Here is a 13,772-nt window from a genome sequence, read left to right as displayed (position 1 = left end):
GGATAAAACCCAAACAGCAGCACAGATATTATACTTATTAGCATTGATGTTAGCAGTCCGAGCCCAGTGGAGCCAGCTGCTGTGTTCGGTGTGCAGGCCTTGGACTGTGAGTGGATATTATGACATAACCCATTATTCCGTCAGACTCAGAAATCCCGTGAATGTGTGACATGAAGTGTTTTATTTTGCTTGTTCAAACTTGTTCTTGTACTAAGCCATTAGCCACACGTATACTCCGGCCCAGTAGGTGGCGGTACTCGTCTCTGGCGTCACTCTGTAGCTACACGCTTGATGCTCTAGCGCTGCACAGACGAGGACGACCCGAGGCTGAACTTTTCTGGTCCTGATCGTTTTGACTATTCTCGATTTTTTTTTGCTCGAGAATCCGCGGGTGTCAATTGTGTAAGTGGAGTCGTTGGTCGGGTGGATAACTTGTGGTTGTATTCGTACAGAGAGATAGTCCGGTGTGGACCCGGACGAGCGAGGGGCCTTGTGGGCTACGAAGCTAACGTTAGCCTAGCTCGACATTCTGCGGAGATTCGTATCAACAAGCCCCTTTACAGTGTGTGTGGCCTCTTATAGTGAATCGGTTGCATTTGAAAGGGGACATTACACTCATGGTCACCTCGGAGTGTGTGTTTGTGTATTTATTAACTCCCAGGCTTCGTGTTTCGCTGATTGAATAACCGGGATAATAACGTCGACATGGTACATTTGTGTTGTTGATCTATATTTGACTAGAGTCCTGTGTTCCTAAATCTGTTCGACCCCAATGCTAGGACATGTTTTCCTAGTGGGGAAATGAATGTCATGGTGTCCTCTGGAGAAATGGAGACGCGTGGGTGTGGGCACATACTGGTGAGGACCAGTTTGGCTTTGATATCTTCGGAGTGAGGACATGTTGGGAAAGTGGGTCCTAACTACGTGGATTGACAACCCGGAAGCCTAGGTGTTGTGCTTCTGATTTGCTGATTGGCTATTCTTTGTTTTCCCAGTGACAGCATCATAACCAGCTTATTTGCACAGGCTGCCAGCCGTCAGCTATCTGATTAGGTTTCCATGCCAGTGCTCAGTTAAGTTCACGTTGCAGTTACAACAAGCCAGCAGGAGGTGGTGATATTTAGCTTCATGTGAGGCCAGGATTTGTGGCACAGAACATAGATAGACCAATCTGGTGTAGCATCGGACGGACATGTCTAGCGATGCTATATATTGAAATGTCAAGTGACATTGCTGTTTGATTTCACTTTATCTATAAACTCTGCCATGGGAGTTTCCATCCATTTGTCTGTTTAAGCGAGCACGATTACTCAAAAACTACTGGACGGATTGCCATAACCTTTTTTCCTCCCACGTTCTTCAATGTTGCAAGATTGATTTCTTGGAGAATAATTCATGGATCTTTAGGGGACGGATATTTGAGTGTGTGAAGTTTGGTGCTGATCCAAATAAATATTTAGATCGAGTGAATCTAAAAGTGGTTTCATAAGGGGATTGAGACTTGGTTGATAAACACACTCTACTGAGTGAAGGATATCTACTTTTTCCTGTCTTTTACGGTTTAATTGTTTCACTATTGAATCAACTCAAACTGAAATCTAATCACATTGTAGCTGAAGTACACTGGTTGTTGTATTGAAAGTAAAAGTCTGACGACATAGAATTCTAAAGTGTATCAGTTTGGGCCAGTGTACCAAATATTGGTGCTGAGGCAAAAAGACAGACAGGGAAAACTGCTGTTATTGGATTCACACAGTTTCTGGATTGACCAGATTGTGGTATGGGTGAAAACTATATTTTAAATGGGGAAATTTGGTTATTTTTGACTTTTATTTCTGGCCAGCGAATGTGGTGCTGTATTGTTTGAATTGAAGCAGGGGCTCATGTTGCTGATGCAACGGGTTGCATTATGCGAGGAAAACAGTGATGTAGGTAGCTTTGCACCAGATGGAAGGACCATCTTCTACCGGGCCTGCATTTCAAGACCTAATTCATAATGGATCCACAACGCCGTCCCATTCTGAAGTGGATGCGATGGAGAAATACCCGTTCAACCCTGGTTTTGCCGATCTCCAATTGGCTGAATAAGTGGAAGTACTTGGTGGTACTTTTTTAACTGTCATTGTGATGTGCCTTACCTGGATGAAGGATTAATACAGGTCAAGGAGAGATGGGTCACTGACATACAATGATGATTATGTATGGTGCTCTTCAGATTGTTGTGTTCTGGAAGGTGGAATGTTTTGTCATTTAGTCATCTGAAGAAAAAGTATCGGCTGTGTTTTATTAAAGAAGTGGCCTTTGAATTGTTTCAATTGCAGGATGCATCTTTATATATTAAGTTGGATTTTATAGGATGGATTTCAAGAGTTTATGCTTATTTTAGATAACATTGAGTTTGGTTTTCCAGTGGTTGATTGATTAAAATGGTTTTGGCATAAAAATAATCTTAAAGACATTTAATGGTTTATGTTCAGAGGTCAAAGTAAGAGTTGGACTGCATATTTAAATATAGTGTTGAAGCTGAGCTTTTTTTTTTTTTTTAAGGGCTCAGCAATGATGTTGCGGGGGACTTGGTTCCTACGTAGAGTAAATATCATTTGTTTGGAAATTGATGTGTTACTCATTTCACCTAATTATTTCAGCTAAGGGCAGATAGATGTTGAGTATAACATACTTTACTCTTGAGTGTGAGTTGCGGTGCATTAAACTGTAATAGTTAACTTGACCTATCTTAATTACGCAGTTTGATGTTTTGCGGAGGCTATTGTGGACATGGGTATAGATGGTGTCACCATGTCTCTGATGACTTTTACCTCGCAGTGCTTTTAAGATTCATTGGTCTTCCGTCGGAATCCCAGGAAAAAGATGCTGAGCTAAAGAAGCCCAGTAGTTGGCAATAATGCTATTTTATACCCTTCTGTCTGCAGGTGCTGTTATTTGTGCATCAGCATGGCAGTCGTCATCCGTTTACGAGGCCTGAGAGTCACAGCGGGTACTGAGGATATTCGCAAGTTCTTCACTGGCCTCAAAATTCCGGATGGAGGGGTGCATATAATTGGTGGGGAGCGAGGGGAAGCTTTCATTATCTTTGCTTCGGATGAAGATGCAAGAAGAGCCATGACGCGGTCGGGGAATTGCATTAAGGATGCCCCTGTTGCACTACTACTCAGTAGTAAAGCAGAGATGCAGAGCATGCTTGAAAGAAGTGCAGAAAATGCGGAGCTGGATCAGAGGAGGCGATTTGAGGAGAATGCAAGACCTGCTAAAAGACCTTTTGGCCCTGAGGTGGGCAGGAGATCAGGTAGCCAATCAGGTCATTCCCCTTCTCCAAAGAATCAGAGGCCTTCAAACAATAATGATGACTTCTCGTGTGTCTTTCTTAAAGGATTGCCTTACACTGTGACTGAAAATGAAGTACACACATTTTTCAGCGATTTACTTGTCGATGACATTATCTTGTTAAAAAATGAAAAGGGCTCAAACAATGGGAGCGGGCTCGTCAAATTTGCAACAACAGAGGATGCCAATGAAGGCCTGAAGAGGGACAGGAATTACATTGGGTCGAGGTATATTGAGGTTACCATGACAACAGTCAATGATTGGTATCGCACTACTGGCAGACCTCCAATGGTTGTCAATAGGAACAACTTTGAAAGGGAGAGATCACCCATTCGTAATCAGAGGAATCCACAAATCCATGCCCGGGCACAATCGCCTATGGCCCAGATGCTCATCGCTCCAGACGAAGAGTACTGTGTGTTGTTGGACAATATGTCCTTTACTGTGGAAAAAGAAGACATAAAAAAGCTCTTTCATCATACAAAGCTTGAGGATGACCAGATCCTGCACTTGATGGACAATGAACAAAGAAGAACTAGATCATCGTTTGTGCTGTTCAAGAATCAGCGCGACTACTGCGAGGCCTTATCTCAAGAAAAGAGACTATTTTTCAATCGATGGGTTTATACCCGCCCAATCTCCAGAGAGAGCATGATCAACCTACTGGAATCTCACAGCACGGATGCCCGCCCCCCTGGAAACTCTGAACGGTTACAGGAAAGGCCTCCCTCTTCCCCCAGTGATCATTATGGGTCTGAGAAACAATGTCTGTTTGTACGGAACATGCCACTAGATGTAAGGAAAGTTGAGATTATCGACTTCCTTTTTGGGTTTGATATCACAGAGGATAAGGTGTTCTTGCTGCTTGACCATGAAGGTGCTGGGGTCGGGAAGGCTTTGGTTCTTTTCCGTTCTGAGGCCGAGGCCACAAGGGCACTTTCTCTCAATGGACAACGCTTCCTTGGGTCAGAAGTTCTACTGAAATGCATTTCACGCTCCCAGATGAAGCAGTTGGGTGTTGACCCAGACATGGGGCAGGAGCCAAGACAGGAACGGCCCTTGGGCAGGAGCAACGAGGCCCCCTACCACTCAGTTGAAAAGTTCCCTGACCTAAGGATGTCTAACAACAGCAATATATCAATGAATAATGTACAGGTCCAGGGAGGTCGTAATTTTGAACCCTTTGCCGGGGGATCTTATGCTCCACAGGACAGGGGTAATGGCTTCCGTGGTGACTTTGGCCCCTCAATGCAGCCTATTGATGGTCCAACCTGTGTAAAGTTAGTCAACTTACCATTCCAAATCAGAACTGAAGAAATCTATGACTTCTGTTATGGATATAGCATCATACCTGGATCTGTGTCACTGCAGTATGAGCAGAGTGGAAGACCCACAGGCACTGCGACTGTAGTATTCGAGTCCCGTCCGGAGGCCGTAACAGCAGTGGAGGAACTGACTGGAAGACCAATAGGTCCAAGAAAAATAAAGCTTCTGTTTGTTTGAAAGTGATATTGCTTATCAGGACACCGACATGCCCTGGAAGGGTTCTTTGGACACAGGCCCAATGTCGAGTTCAACATAGTTGAAGTAAAATAAGCTGTTGCCATTGTTTCCTCTTTTTGATTGATAGCATGGGTTAATAGAACCAAATATAACTTGGCTTTATTTTCCAACAGCATTTAGTTTCCTTGTGTTTAGGCAATGTAGTTGACTGTTGACTAAATATTGATTTATCTTTAGTTATTTTATATGACATTTATTTTTGATTCAATATTATTTTCAACTCTTTGTTAAATGTGAGAATTTAATTCTACTTTAGTGGTTATCTTTTGTAGTGTTTTTTTTATGTACAAAAAAATCTTAGATAGTGTTAGAGATATTGTCAGATGACCTAAACCTGTAAATAAAGTGTTTCTGTTATGATTAAGTTTGGACTTCAGTGTTTGTATTTTATAAAAAAAATAATTCTCAGAGCAAGAATCTTAAAATAAAATCAAAAAGAGGATGACTGTCCACTTTCAGGAACCATGATGTGTATTTTAAATGTGTTTGTTCTAAATATGAAAAATGTTAAACACCAGTAACAGGTGTAGAAGGCTCTTGTGTTACTAGTGACAATGGAAATAGCCGTAACATCAGATCCTACAGTTGTTCCTTATCCTTGAATTGGATTAAAAACTAAATCTACTTAAAGGGTCATTCAAGTATGGTAGAGACGAAGAGGTCAGTGTGCTTATCAAGAGATTAATGCATTATTACTATCTTGGTGGTGAATGTTCACAAAAAAAGTGAATTGTGAAAATGTAATGTTATTTTTTTGCATAAAAAAAGTGATACAAGTTGGTAATTGTTTATGAGCAAAGACTGCTATTTATCATTTAAAGTAGTTGATATCAGTCACAACAAGTCATATGGCGAATGTTTAAATGCTTCCTTCTAATCTCTGCCGAAACGGACACGATTTTACAAGCCAACATCTTATTTTGAAATGCCTGCACCAGAAGTGGGATCGCCGTGTGCAGCTTGACGCCGGTGAGGGAGCAGCCGGAGAACCACGCAGCAGGAGTTTATTGATCTGCAGGTGAATAATTAAACACGATGCAACTTTTCTTAAAGCAGAAGTGAAAACGACGTATAGCCGTGTGAGCAATGAGACTAATGTGATGAGCTACACCGATGATTCCACGTTGTTCAAACTTTTGCATCGCGATGGCGCTGCACTTGTTATCGTTAGCTTCTCCATCATCGTGTGGGTGGGTGGGTGATGATGAGGTTGAATGTCGCCGTTCACAAACATTTAACATGGCAGCTAATGTTAGCCAACGGTTACCGTGAAGCTCATGCAGACATGAAACCCGTCACGATCGGTCGCGTTAACAGTTAATAAGTAACGTTAGAAGTAAAGAGTTTCACAATCAACCATTTTTATTTATTGCAGTGAAGTTAGCAGACAGTTAAGCTAAAGTTGAGCTAATGCTGAGTGGGTTCTGTGCCATTAACATCCCTGCTCTCGTTAGCTGTCATGCTACATTCAGCTCAGCACATCCCAAAACATCCACATCTAGATCCTCATTATTATTAAACATCCTCTTCATTATTAGCTTTTTCCATTGTATGCTCATGTATTTTGAATGAACTCTAACTGAGTAACTTGACGTTACGCCCAAATGAAAAAGTAGACTGAAGTTTTTTTTGTGAACCTGTTAATGAAGTGATAAAAACTTGACATATAAATATAAATCATTGTACTTTAATCAAACAGTTTTTTAAAATTGTAATACTCCTGATGATCTGTAACCTCTGTAGGAAGCCCAGAATAATAATATTGAACTACTTTAGTACTGTCGGCATGTATTGCTCCAGTATAGATGTGATGCCTTGTTGAGTGTGGTGGGTTTAAAACCAGTTTGAACCTTCCTGGGACCAGAATGGAGGTATCAAGGAGAAGAGTTTTCCAAAAACATCTGGAGCCTGCGAGACCCCTGCGTCGCTGCTACGACATCGGTAAGCTCCAAGTCTGCACCAGTTCTCACCTGCAGGATCAGTGGTTTCACGTATTATTATCATTTTATTCTTTTTAACTCCTGTGAGAATTCTTATAATTTCATTTAGAGCCCAGCAGACATGCTGCTACATGTGCTCAGGCGCTGATGGAGGAAGTGGATCGCCCGGTAAGAATCTCAAAGGGTGGCAGCAAACATTTAATTCTTCAATCATAGATATGGAGTCAAGTCAATTTGAGGTATTCAAATTGATTAATTTGCTTGTGTCCAAAAACTGTCCAAAAAAAAAGTATAAACAGTTAACAAGGATGAAGTGCAGAAGATCAGCAAATCACCACAATGAGAACTTGAATGACATTAAATAAGAAATGTCCCTTTAGATTTACAAATGATTAAGTGTTTGTCTGATTTTTTTAACATTTTCTGATTTTGTGCTTAAAAGACAAACATAGGCATAGAGCAGTTCCTCCAGATAGTCAACCTCCAAAAACCGAAACAAGGTAAGACAAAATGTAATGAAAACTAATGTTTTCCTTGGTTTTTTATTCTGCTTGGCGTGAACTTTTAACTCTGAACTCCTGTTTGTTATAATGTTGGTTCTGCTTTATGTCTGTATAAACATTTACAGGCAGAATATCTTACACAAGAGACTTTTTAATTGCGTTGGCGAGTTCTCCTCATTCCAGGGAGAAACCAGAGTTCTTGCCAGAGCACCCCATAGTCTTAACTGAGGCAGTAAGTTGGCTGTTAATAATCCGTTTAAATGAAGTATCCTCTCTAAATGCTCAACACCGCATTATAAGTGTGCCGTTTGGATTGAAACATGTTTTTATACCATCTAAACAGAGAGAGCCCGGGAACCTGAGGCTTCATGAACTGACATGGGTCCGTGGAAAAGAGGAAATGTGAGTTTTCTCTTGTATGTGGACAGTTTTGTAGAAGTAGAAAATAAGTTATAACTTGAATTCGATGCAGATTACTGTTTGAACACATATTTCACACTGATATTAAAGCTTCTTTTAACACACATTAGATACATTTCTATCGTCTTGCAGTATACATTTATGTTTTTTAACTTTTACTTTAAAGACATGATCAGTATAAAAATAATTCACCAATATATGCTTTTTTGTTTTCAGGGCTGCAGAGAGGATTCCCTCACCTTAAAGACTTTGCACAGGCGTTTCCCCCAAAGAGTGTTTCTGTATTTTCTTGTTGAACGTTATTTAACGCTTTATTTAACTTGTGACATTTTGCATTGCATGTTTATTATTTAACTATTTGAAGTGTTAATACTAAACCCCACTTTATTTGCTTAAGTATGAGAATTGCATTTTTGCTTACATTTTCTGCTGTGCATGATTTTGACTATAGCAAAGTATTAACATTGTGTAGAATTGTTCTAAATGTATTAATGGATGCTTTTCAAGAAACGATGGGACGAGTCTATCACTACTATGGAGTCATTAAAAAAAAGAAGTGAAGTGATCGTAATGATGTTTTTGCTCAGCATTGTGATTTAACATGTCTAATTAAACATGTTAATTTCTTCTCTCATAAAAGATGGTTTGACTCAACAGTTTGGTGCGTGGACATTTTCCTTCTGGCACTTATTAAAACCATAGACTGTAAATAAATATGACTGACACATTGTCACTTCCTCCCCTGTACATTTGGAAACCTTCTGGGCCAATCTAGACATTTTACCCTATTTTTATATATAAAATAAGATTTTTAAAGGAAACCTGACAAGTCATTTCTGACTGATCAGTCCAGAAACACTAATCTGTGCTGTTGCTCTTATGGGGTTGAGAAGTTTGTATATAATGAGGATATTCCAGCTGTCATCAAAATACAGTATACATATGCATACTATATACACACACACACAATATATTCACTTGTAATTCTTTATAAGGTATTAAATAGTCTTGCATTCCACAATAGTCTTGTAGACCTTTTTCTTGCCTTGTCGAAGGCAATTGTAGAATCTGGGAAGCATTCAGCTCTCGACAGATATGAGTGATATCTTTTTTTCCAAATGGCTTTTAATTGGTCAATCAATCAATCATTTCTGCTGCTTATTAGGGTCCAGGCACACACAGAATATGAGATCACAGATAAGTAAAAGCCTCCCCTCGCTTATGGGATCTGCAGACTGAGTAGTTTGTAGTCTTTTTGTTCATTTCAACCATCTCTGTGCTTGTTTTGTCTCCTTTTGTGGTCATGTTGACTCTTTTGTCTTCCCTTTCAGCCTCTTTCTGGTCAAACTTGTTTTTGTAACTGGATGTTTCAGCAGTTTTCATGTCCCTGGGCTCATTTGTGTCTCTTTAGGAAAGACCTGCCTCTCTGTGTAGTCTTTTTAACTGAACTCAGTGATGTTCAAACAAATATCCAATATTACAGCAGCAGGAGTCAACATTAGGCATCAGTAAGGAATAATAAGTACAGTATTTAAGTGTAAGGAAGTCTAAAAAATACAAGAATCCAGAGGGTGTGGGTAGTATTGTGTGATTTCCGCTGTGGATTCTCCAGAATGTGGTGATGTTAGATTAGTCACATCAGTACGTGACAGAGGAAGAGTCCCACATCCTGTCAGTGAGGCTGTGACGTAAGCGACGTCAGATCCCCACGTTACGGCGGTGACGTCAGATGCGCAGAAAGCCAAACGAATTGGCGTGAAGCGGAGTCGACGACAGATCACCGGCATCGAACCCAAGGTAAGCACTGGTCTGTGGACTGGGTCGTAGCCTTTTTACTGTAATGGTTCATGTTGGAAGATCCTGACCGGGGGGTCGACCTCCTGCTGCGGGGGTTTGATGCGCTGTGTCCGGCCATGGGCTCGTTCCATCCCGCGGTGTTAAACTGTGGTGTTGAAAGTGACCATGTGTTCAGGTGTCCTCTGTGTGGTCCTCCTCTTCCTGGTCAGAGAGTTGAATGTGCCATTAACCAGCTGTTTCTGTTCCAGGAGATGGATTCAAAAGACGAGCAGGGACACGGGTTGGACTGCAGGTGAGTGTCTGTCCATATATTCAAATAAAGTTACGTCCTCTTGGTTTATTTGGAAGTGAGGAAACTAGCAGGTTTGTCTGGATATGAGGTCATCGACAAGAACGGGCTGAATGTGTGTGGGTGATTCGCTTTAGATCAAAGTCAATAATGATCATTTTAAATAAGTACAAAATTAATAGGCAAATTTCAACAGCAAGGCAATTCTAAGTGCTCTACTGTGTTTGTAGGCATAAGGACAAAATGTGAAAGCAATTTAAGACCAGACTATAAAGGAATTCAAGGAATAGTTCACCCAAAAATGAAAATTCACTCATTATCTACTCACCACTTTGCAGATGAAGGGCTGCAGGAACGTGCAAAGACATTTTGGGGGGGCAGGGGCTTAAGTGAGATTAATAATTTATATATAAAATATGTTCTAATCCCAAAAGTTAAATATAGTATCACATTTCTGACTAGCTTAACAATTTATGTCAATACGACACACTCAATTGTTAAATACTCAACAGTAGTAGAATGAAAAGTTATTAGCTGAGGATTCTACCATCAAAATTATGCAGTTTAAGGCAGGACACTACAGGAAAAAACACAGTTTCTTCGTGTACTGGTCGATTTTGAGATTTCGGTCTATTTTGCTTCAATGTCGTCTTCTTTCACTCTAATAGAAAGAAAACTTCCAAAAACACACATTGAGATTGTGTTTATTTTACCCTCCGATGAACTCTCTTTTTTACGGAGCGGGATTTGAGAGAAACAAAAATTCATCTCTATGGGATTTCAAATGTTTTCTGTTTACAAAATAGATTCCCATCTCCTCCACCTGTACCCTGGTGGCTACAGAACTCTCAATAGACAAGTGTCTCAACAACTGAAAAGATAATCCTGGACGTAAATGTACAACTTGACACAGGAATATGAGAGTTTGGTTTTCAGACTTGGTTGAAGTGACCTTCAGACCTTCAGACCCTAACCCACTGCCCAGAGGAATGAAGTTTGGTTTTCAGGCTCAAAGTAATCCTATGATATCTGTTTTATTTCCACTGAAGTCCGGTTTATGTGCACAACCCCCACCTGGATGCACTGAAAGATGACGTCCTCTACCACTTTGGTCTGGGAACACGAACTCACGACCTACCAGCTATGTTTGGTGACGTCAAGGTAATGAATTATCTTACTACGTTCATTTGTGTGAAGTAACAGTCTCATGTATGACGGTGTTCATTTGTAAATCCTTTTTTTTAGTTTGTGTGTGTTGGGGGCAGTCCCTGGAGGATGCTAGCATTCACCGAGTACATCGCCACTGAGCTCGGTATGGAAGACCCCAAATCCGAGTACCCAAACATCTGTGCTGGAACAGACCGCTACGCCATGTACAAAGTGGGCCCTGTGCTCTCTGTCAGCGTATGTAAAAGCCTCAAGATATTTGTGTTCTTCTTTTGTAAACATACTACTCCACTGGTCCTCAACAAATACAGGATGTATTCTGTGTCCTTTTAACTAAACAGCTGTGTGTGTGCTGTATTTTTCAGCATGGGATGGGCATTCCTTCTATAGCCATAATGCTGCATGAGCTAATAAAGCTCCTCCATCATGCACATTGCACGGATGTTACAATTATGCGCATTGGGACATCAGGTGGAATAGGTAAGCTTATTATTTTTTAAATATTTTGTGTTAACCAAGAACCTGATAATGTTACATTACTAAACCATAAATACCGTGTGGTCACATGTGTACTTGCCAAGAGATGTGTTAGGTAGTGTGGACATAAATCCCAATTTACTACTTTTACCACAGGAGGGAGACCAAGTTTCCTGTTGACTTTTATGGCAGTGAAATCCAGTTAAATTTTTTGTTTTATTTCTCTGGTTTATGAATTTCCATTTCTTTGTTTTGTCGAAGTAACTCAGTAATTTCCATTTTGTTATAGACCAAACGTAATTTTTCAGATTATTCTACTAACCAGCATTTGGTGTCCTCTATAATAGGTTTGAATTGTAAGATCATATATTTTCCCAGCATGGCTAAATGGTGTATGCTTTAAACTAAAACCATAGGTTATCTGAAAAATGTACAGGATGGTTAGTTAACATAATATAGTCTTACAATATAGACCTTTAATTTTTTGCTTTTTGTACCTGTAGTTGAATTTTTTTTTTCTCATTTGCCATTGTGGATTTCCAGGAATTGAGCCTGGCAACGTCGTTGTTACCAACCAGTCGGTGGACGGCACCTTCCTGCCCAGGTTTGAGCAGATGATCCTGGGGAAGGTTGTGGTGCGTAACATTGATCTGGACCAAAGCCTGGCCGAGGAGCTGTTGCGGTGCAGCAAAGAGCTGAACCAGTTTGAGACTGTGATGGGCAACACCATGTGCACCATGGACTTCTATGAAGGTATGACTTCTTCTGCACTGACATGTTAATCACATTGTTCACGGACGTCTACGGTGGTTCAGGTCTAACGTCCATCTTCACTATCTGTGCAGGCCAAGCTCGTTTGGATGGGGCCTTCTGCTCCTACACTGAGGAGGATAAACAGGACTACCTCATGAGAGCCAGCCAAGCAGGAGTCTGCAATATAGAAATGGAGTCATCCGTTTTTGCTGCCATGTGCAAGCTGAGTGGTCTGCGTGGTAAGAATAATCAGCACAGCTTGCTACATATTCAAAACACATAATTTGGTCAGGCTCAGTCTCTAACGTTTTGTTCCTGTGTGAAGCGGCCGTGGTGTGTGTGACGTTACTGGATCGTCTGAAGGGGGATCAGGTGACCTGCTCTCATGAAGTCCTTAACAGCTACCAGCAGCGTCCTCAGAAGCTGGTTGGTTACTACATTAAACAGCAGCTGATGGCCCAAGCAGGAAGTAGCTAAGTTTAGGCATCACTGTTTTGCAAGCTTGCATCACAATGTGCGTATATCTTCTCTTAACACTGAAAACTTTGCAATGCAATAAGTGAGCTTTAAAACACTCTCCTAAACTTCTATATTTTTATCTATTTCACCTTCACGATAAACTGTCGTGGACTGATTATTTTTAACTTGTATTTTCTTTTAAAACATTTAACTGAACTTTTAATGTAAAATGGAATATTGTGCTGATCCATGCCTCTGTGTAGTAGAACACATGAAGTTCCTTATCTGTAAAACTTGAACCAGAATCACATAACTTATTGAAATCATCTTTGTTTCATGAATGATAATGACTTGACTATGACGTAGTTTTTGTCCTTGGCTTGTTATTGGTTTTAAAACTCTAAAAATCTGTGTAGTGTTTTCAATGTAGATTGTATTTTACATTTTCATCTAGGTTAATTTTTGTCTAGGTATCAATCGGTACCTATAAACAAATTGTCATTCATTTTGAGAGAGAGGAAATCCCATTGGATGTCTTATTTCTAATAAAGCCTCATACCCTCTAAAGCTGTTTGTTTTGTTTTTGTTTTTAAAAGTTGCACAAAATTCACATCATTCTGCTGTTATCTCTTGCTGCATAAAGAATGCTTTCTTTCTATACATTTGAATTCTTGGTTTGATTAACTGTAACAAAGCCGGACACCCCCCACAGATCAGTCAAGCATTTCTGATTCTGACATGTCTGGAAAGTAGTCTCACATTTTTTTTACCCTTCAGTAGTGGCTGAACTGATGACGCCAGGCCACCAACATAATTAATAACAATGATGTTCCTGAATACGATATATATTAAATCATTAATTTGGCTGATCAACTGACATAATCACATATAAACATAATTCCTCATTTCAGTTTATGCCCCTTTTAGTTTTTTTACATTCATTTCAACTAATCAACTAATATATCTGGATTTAGACTCCTGACGGTGGAGTATATCTGTTTAGATGCTTTGAATAGTTTTGGTTTATCTTTGGTTTATATAGACCAATATTGAGGTTTCATG

General features: G+C 40.2%; 3 protein-coding genes across 5 annotated transcripts; all 3 read left to right on the top strand.

The window, feature by feature from the left end:
* Window positions 1-309: 309 nt before the first annotated feature.
* rbm12bb (RNA binding motif protein 12Bb) lies at window positions 310-5,236 on the top strand. The gene is made up of 2 exons (XM_061080675.1): window positions 310-402; window positions 2,931-5,236. Exon 2 carries the CDS (start codon window positions 2,953-2,955, stop codon window positions 4,843-4,845), a length of 1,893 nt encoding a protein of 630 aa, XP_060936658.1. The 5' UTR covers window positions 310-402; window positions 2,931-2,952; the 3' UTR covers window positions 4,846-5,236.
* A 622-nt stretch (window positions 5,237-5,858) lies between these two features.
* Window positions 5,859-8,406, top strand: gra (granulito). 3 transcript variants are annotated; one of them, XM_061081680.1, is made up of 7 exons: window positions 5,859-5,923; window positions 6,770-6,846; window positions 6,955-7,013; window positions 7,288-7,345; window positions 7,474-7,580; window positions 7,692-7,750; window positions 7,985-8,406. In XM_061081680.1, the coding sequence occupies exons 2-7, from the start codon at window positions 6,771-6,773 to the stop codon at window positions 8,010-8,012; spliced, it is 387 nt and encodes a 128-aa protein (XP_060937663.1). In that variant the 5' UTR covers window positions 5,859-5,923; window position 6,770; the 3' UTR covers window positions 8,013-8,406. The 3 variants fall into 3 exon arrangements, with proteins under 3 accessions (XP_060937663.1, XP_060937664.1, XP_060937662.1); XM_061081681.1 differs by having other exon boundaries at window positions 5,882-5,923; window positions 6,706-6,846; XM_061081679.1 differs by lacking the exon at window positions 5,859-5,923 and having other exon boundaries at window positions 6,071-6,846.
* A 1,108-nt stretch (window positions 8,407-9,514) lies between these two features.
* Window positions 9,515-13,277, top strand: upp1 (uridine phosphorylase 1). The gene is made up of 8 exons (XM_061081406.1): window positions 9,515-9,565; window positions 9,814-9,857; window positions 10,904-11,015; window positions 11,100-11,258; window positions 11,387-11,501; window positions 12,042-12,251; window positions 12,344-12,490; window positions 12,577-13,277. The coding sequence occupies exons 2-8, from the start codon at window positions 9,817-9,819 to the stop codon at window positions 12,726-12,728; spliced, it is 936 nt and encodes a 311-aa protein (XP_060937389.1). The 5' UTR covers window positions 9,515-9,565; window positions 9,814-9,816; the 3' UTR covers window positions 12,729-13,277.
* Window positions 13,278-13,772: the final 495 nt, after the last annotated feature.

Source organism: Limanda limanda, chromosome 11, assembly GCF_963576545.1.
Source record: "Limanda limanda chromosome 11, fLimLim1.1, whole genome shotgun sequence".
Classification (NCBI taxonomy): domain Eukaryota; kingdom Metazoa; phylum Chordata; class Actinopteri; order Pleuronectiformes; family Pleuronectidae; genus Limanda; species Limanda limanda.
Note: the sequence above shows the minus strand (reverse complement) of the source record. Positions and strands in the feature narration are given on the sequence as shown.